This window comes from Austrofundulus limnaeus, unplaced genomic scaffold (genome assembly GCF_001266775.1).
Source record: "Austrofundulus limnaeus strain Quisiro unplaced genomic scaffold, Austrofundulus_limnaeus-1.0 Scaffold161, whole genome shotgun sequence".
Classification (NCBI taxonomy): domain Eukaryota; kingdom Metazoa; phylum Chordata; class Actinopteri; order Cyprinodontiformes; family Rivulidae; genus Austrofundulus; species Austrofundulus limnaeus.
Window position 1 is genome coordinate 1,191,188 of NW_013952563.1, and position 6,043 is coordinate 1,197,230.

The 6,043-nt window shown below is 37.0% G+C and overlaps 1 protein-coding gene across 1 annotated transcript; it reads right to left on the bottom strand.

Moving 5' to 3' along the window:
- Window positions 1-719: 719 nt before the first annotated feature.
- Window positions 720-6,037, bottom strand: LOC106523624 (gastrula zinc finger protein XlCGF8.2DB-like). The gene is made up of 2 exons (XM_014017117.1): window positions 5,523-6,037; window positions 720-1,354 (listed from the first exon to the last, which is right to left on the bottom strand). The coding sequence occupies exons 1-2, from the start codon at window positions 5,877-5,879 to the stop codon at window positions 776-778; spliced, it is 936 nt and encodes a 311-aa protein (XP_013872571.1). The 5' UTR covers window positions 5,880-6,037; the 3' UTR covers window positions 720-775.
- Between the last annotated feature and the right edge of the window lie 6 nt (window positions 6,038-6,043).

The following is a 6,043-nucleotide window of genomic DNA, read 5'->3' on the forward strand; positions in this document are numbered from 1 at the left end:
GTCACAGTGCGAGGGGCGGGGTACACCCTGGACAGGTCGCAAGTCCATCACAGGGCGGATTAAAAACCAGATTAGATCAATTTATCGATACACAAAATATTTTAAGTAGCAGTCAGTATGGGTTTGGAGCTAAAAATTCTACATCAATGGCTCTCAGGGAATTGATAGAACAAATAACTGCTGTTGATCAAAAACAGCACTGTGCTAGTATTTATGTTGATTTAAAGAAAGCATTTGACACCACTGACCATAGTACCCTCCTTGAAAAGCTGAATAAATATGGCATTAGAGAACCAGCCCTACAATGGGTATTTAGCCATTTGAAAAATAGGAAAGAGTTCGTTGAAATAAATGATGTCAGATATGAACTCTGTAACATCAAATGTGGAGTTCCTCAAGGTTCTGTACTTGGACATAAGTTATTTATTTTATATGTGAATGACTTGGTAAATGTGTCAGGGCTTTTTAATTGTTTTATTAGCAGATGATACTACTCTTTTTTGTTTGGGTAAAAATATAGAACAGATGTTGGAGATGATGCAGACAGAATTTGAAACCAAAAACTTGTTTTCAAATTAATAAATTATCATTAAGAATTTTTTTAAAGGGGCAGAAAATGTTTTTTCTTCTTTCTGCTGTCTTTCATTTCGACATTTGTAATTTTACTGTATATGGAATTTGTTGCTTTTTAAAATGAAATCAATAAGCTAAAGTATATAAATAAATCTTTGTCCACAGATTTCACAAACAAACGGTTTCTGTCCTGTGTGGCCTCTCATGTGTCTGTTTTAACTTGTCTTTGGCCACAGTCCACACATTCAATTGGTTTCTGTCCTGTGTTGACTGTCATGTGTCTATTTAAATTAGCCTTCAAGCTAAATCTTTGTCCACAGTACTCACATACAAACGGTTTCTGTCCTGTGTGGACTCTCATGTGTGTTTTTAAATTACCCTTACGGCTAAATCTTCGTCCACAGTCCTCACATGCAAATGGTTTCTGTCCTGTGTGGACTCTCATGTGTTTGTTTAAACAAGATTTATAGCTAAATCTATGTCCACAGTCCTCACACACAAATGGTTGTTGTCCTGCGTGGACTCTCATGTGTGCGTTTAAATTACCCTTCTGTGAAAATCTATGGCCACAGTCCTCACATACAAATGGTTTCTCTCCTGTGTGGACTCTCATGTGACGGTTTAATTTAGATTTTTTGGTAAATATTTTACCACATTCTTCACAATTTAATGATTTGGGTTTTGTCTGGACTTCTCCACGTGGCTCTGCATGTTTTTTTTCTCTGACACTTTTCTTATGACTCAAACAGTTTGACCGTCTTACTGTTGAATGACTTGTCATGTGTCTCTGAAGGGATGATGTAAACAGAACATATGATGTGTTTATGTATCTATATCTATATTTTAGGAGCTCTGTATAAAAACAATTGTGTGCAAAAAATTATGCAAAGAGAAATATTGTTGACAAACCATGGATGATGAACAGGGTTGAGGAATGCTTAAAAAAGGTATTACTTGTATTCATGCTTCCTGAAATTGAGGGAAAAAAAGAAGCATAAAAATAAGTTGGTACAGATTATAAAAAAGCATATTACAGTGATTTATTTAACAAAAGTAATGGTGATGTAAGAGCAACATGGCAAGTAATGAATCGTGTTCTGAAAAATCATAAAATACAATCAGGTATTTCACAATATTTTGTAAAGTATGACAATGAATTGCATCAGTGGTGTCCAAAGTCAGTCCTCAAGGGCTGGTGTCCTGCATGTTTTAGGAACTGTCCTTGTACAACACAGCTGAACCTAARGAGTGCTTAATTAGTASGCCTCTGCAGACCTTGATGGCGTACTGAGAAGGCCTACTAATTTAGCACTCCTTAGGTTCTGCTGTGTTGAACCAGGGCAGCACCTAAAACATTCAGGACACTGACTGAGGACTGACTTTGGACACCACTGAAAAACATGGTCTGAATGAAATTGTAAATAGATTTAATCATTATTTTGTGAATGTTGGCCCAAGTCTTGAAGCTAAAATACCAAAAGTAAATAATAATGTGAGTCATACAGTTACCAATTGTACAAACAATATTTTTCTTGTTGGAACTGACAAGACGAAGACGAAGACGAAGACGAAGACGAAGACGAAGAAGAAGAAGAAGAAGAAGAAGAAGAAGAAGAAGAAGAAGAAGAAGAAGAAATACTGAACATTGTAAAAAAATCTTGCAGACAAAATATCAAAAGATTCAGTGGACATGGATATGATGTTTGTCAAAGATATAATGAACTGTGTTATTGAGCCAACCTACTGAACATCCATTATCTTTTACTGGTTTCTTTACTGTGTGAGTATACAGTATATATGTAATTTATCATTTAACAGGTATATTTCCAGATAATATGAAAATAGCTAAGGTAATTCCTAGTTTTAAGAATGGTGAGAAATGTATGTTCAATAATTACAGACCAATATTCTTGTTACCAGTTTTCAAAAATTTTAGAAAATTTATTTGTGACTAGATTAGATCAATTTATCGATACACAAAATATTTTAAGTAGCAGTCAGTATGGGTTTGGAGCTAAAAATTCTACATCAATGGCTCTCAGGGAATTGATAGAACAAATAACTGCTGTTGATCAAAAACAGCACTGTGCTAGTATTTATGTTGATTTAAAGAAAGCATTTGACACCACTGACCATAGTACCCTCCTTGAAAAGCTGAATAAATATGGCATTAGAGAACCAGCCCTACAATGGGTATTTAGCCATTTGAAAAATAGGAAAGAGTTCGTTGAAATAAATGATGTCAGATATGAACTCTGTAACATCAAATGTGGAGTTCCTCAAGGTTCTGTACTTGGACATAAGTTATTTATTTTATATGTGAATGACTTGGTAAATGTGTCAGGGCTTTTTAATTGTTTTATTAGCAGATGATACTACTCTTTTTTGTTTGGGTAAAAATATAGAACAGATGTTGGAGATGATGCAGACAGAATTTGAAACCAAAAACTTGTTTTCAAATTAATAAATTATCATTAAGAATTTTTTTAAAGGGGCAGAAAATGTTTTTTCTTCTTTCTGCTGTCTTTCATTTCGACATTTGTAATTTTACTGTATATGGAATTTGTTGCTTTTTAAAATGAAATCAATAAGCTAAAGTATATAAATAAATCTTTGTCCACAGATTTCACAAACAAACGGTTTCTGTCCTGTGTGGCCTCTCATGTGTCTGTTTTAACTTGTCTTTGGCCACAGTCCACACATTCAATTGGTTTCTGTCCTGTGTTGACTGTCATGTGTCTATTTAAATTAGCCTTCAAGCTAAATCTTTGTCCACAGTACTCACATACAAACGGTTTCTGTCCTGTGTGGACTCTCATGTGTGTTTTTAAANCAAAGACTGGAAGAAGAGCAGGGCTCTTGAGTCAGGTGTAAAATCTGTAAACAACTTCTGCAGCTTCTCTGAGCATGGAAAACAATTTCACATGACATGCCAATCAAAGATGTCTATAAGCTGTTTGGTTAAACAGAAACGTTTCAGAGTGAAGAAAATTGGAGGTTCTAGCAAGACATTCCAGTCAATGAAAAAACCATTTAGTTGTGATGAGTGTGGAAAAACATTTCACACAGAATCTCAGAGAAACACACACATGGGAGTCCACACAGGAAAGAAACCATTTGCTTGTGATCATTGTGGACAAATGTTTGGAAGACAGTCACATTTAAGTACACACATGAGAATCCACACAGGAGAGAAACCATATGTTTGTGATCAGTGTGGACGGAAGTTTGGAGACAAGTCAAATTTAAAGTATTACATAAGAGTCCACACAGGAGAGAAGCCATTTGCTTGTGATCAATGTGGACAAAGGTTTGGACAGAAGTCCATTTTAAACACATCAGAGTCCACACAGGAGAGAAACCATTTGCTTGTGATTATTGTGAACGAAAGTTTGGACAAAAGTCAAATTTAATAACACACATGAGAATCCACACAGGACATAAACCATTTATATGTGATTTTTGTGAACAGAGGTTTGGAGACAAGTCGCATTTAAACTATCACATGAGAATCCAAACAGGAGAGAAACCATTTGCCTGTGATTTTTGTGAACGAAGGTTTGGACAAAAGTCCCATTTAAACTATCACATGAGAGTCCACAGTGGACAAAAACCATTTGCTTGTGATCATTGTCAGCAAAAGTTTGGAGAAAAGTCACATTTAAATAAACACGTGAGAGGCCATACAGGAGAGAAACCATTTGCTTGTGATCGTTGTGAACGAAGGTTTGCACAAAAGTTTGCACAAAAATCAAATTTAAACAAACACATGAGAGTCCACACAGAACAGAAAAGCAGTTTATCTTTGAATATTAAATCAGGTCCTAAAGAGATTCAACAGTTCACACAGAATTTAAACTGAATAGTTCCAGGGTTTGTTATTAAAAAGTTTTGTTTAACTCACTTGCAGGCAGACTGTCAGCTGCGGAGGGGAGGGGCAGGGTGCAGCAATATCAGAAGAATGAGGATGGAAGAACTTATTTGTAGCAGCAGAGTGGGTTGGAAGTGGATATTTAATGTTATTGTTTTTTAACATCTTACAGGCTCTGACGTGTTAAATAAATTTGAAACTGAGTTTTTGAAAAAATCTGTAAAACATGAAAAAATCCATGAGATTGCTGTATACGTCCGTATACCTGCAAAATTATGGAAAATCCGTGTAAATTGCAGACAGTCTATACAATTCAACATGCACGACAGTAGTAGATTGGGCGGTATTTCACTTGGTATAGGCAACCTTGGCAGCTGCMTGGATCGCCATCTGCTGGAGATGGCACGCCACTGCATCAGAAAAAATTTACAACTAGTAATTAATTATTTCCTGCTCTCGGAGGAGTAAGGCACTTTTTCCTTCTCTCCTGGCCTCCCTTATCTTTCCCTGCTTTGCTGCTTGAAGCCTCCTTTACGTTTTCATCCGAAACAAAAAAATTGTGGAATTATTTTTATGGATTTGGTTAGCTGGTCTCTTAATTAATTTTTGGAACAATTTTTTTCCGTGGGAGGACATGTCAAAGGTGGGACCTCTGTTCTGCTCTGTTCAACTAGCTGGATATACAGTATATTTGGATTCTGATCACTGGANCAAATGGTTTCTGTCCTGTGTGGACTCTCATGTGTTTGTTTAAACAAGATTTATAGCTAAATCTATGTCCACAGTCCTCACACACAAATGGTTGTTGTCCTGCGTGGACTCTCATGTGTGCGTTTAAATTACCCTTCTGTGAAAATCTATGGCCACAGTCCTCACATACAAATGGTTTCTCTCCTGTGTGGACTCTCATGTGACGGTTTAATTTAGATTTTTTGGTAAATATTTTACCACATTCTTCACAATTTAATGATTTGGGTTTTGTCTGGACTTCTCCACGTGGCTCTGCATGTTTTTTTTCTCTGACACTTTTCTTATGACTCAAACAGTTTGACCGTCTTACTGTTGAATGACTTGTCATGTGTCTCTGAAGGGAGCGCTTGTGGAGAAATTGTTTACCACACTCAGAGCAGCAGAATCTGTTGTTGACACAGTTTAACCCTGACTCAGGAGCACTGCTCTCATCCCAGTCTTTCTCGCAGTCTTCAGTTTCTGATCCAGAGTCTGACAAGTGTTCCAGCTGAGTACCAAGATTGTTCCCATCCTCCTTCTCTTCATCATCATTCTCACTGACTTCAGTCTCTGAABAGCTGGAAGCATCTTCATGAGGATTCAAATCTGGGTTACTGCTGGTTTCTGCTCCTCCACAGTCCTCTCCATCAGCTTCTACTTTCATCTGCTCAGCTGAGCTGCTGGTTGGATCATCTCTGTTGTCCATTTGTTGCTGATGAAGCTGAAAGAACAGAGGCTTCTCTTCATCATCCTCACTCTTCACAGTAACTGCAGTGAATGATAACTCTGTAGCATCAGTCTCCTCCTTCACACTGAGCTGCTCTCCCTCCACGGTGGTCCAGAGTTCCTCCTGTTCCTCCTTTATGTGGA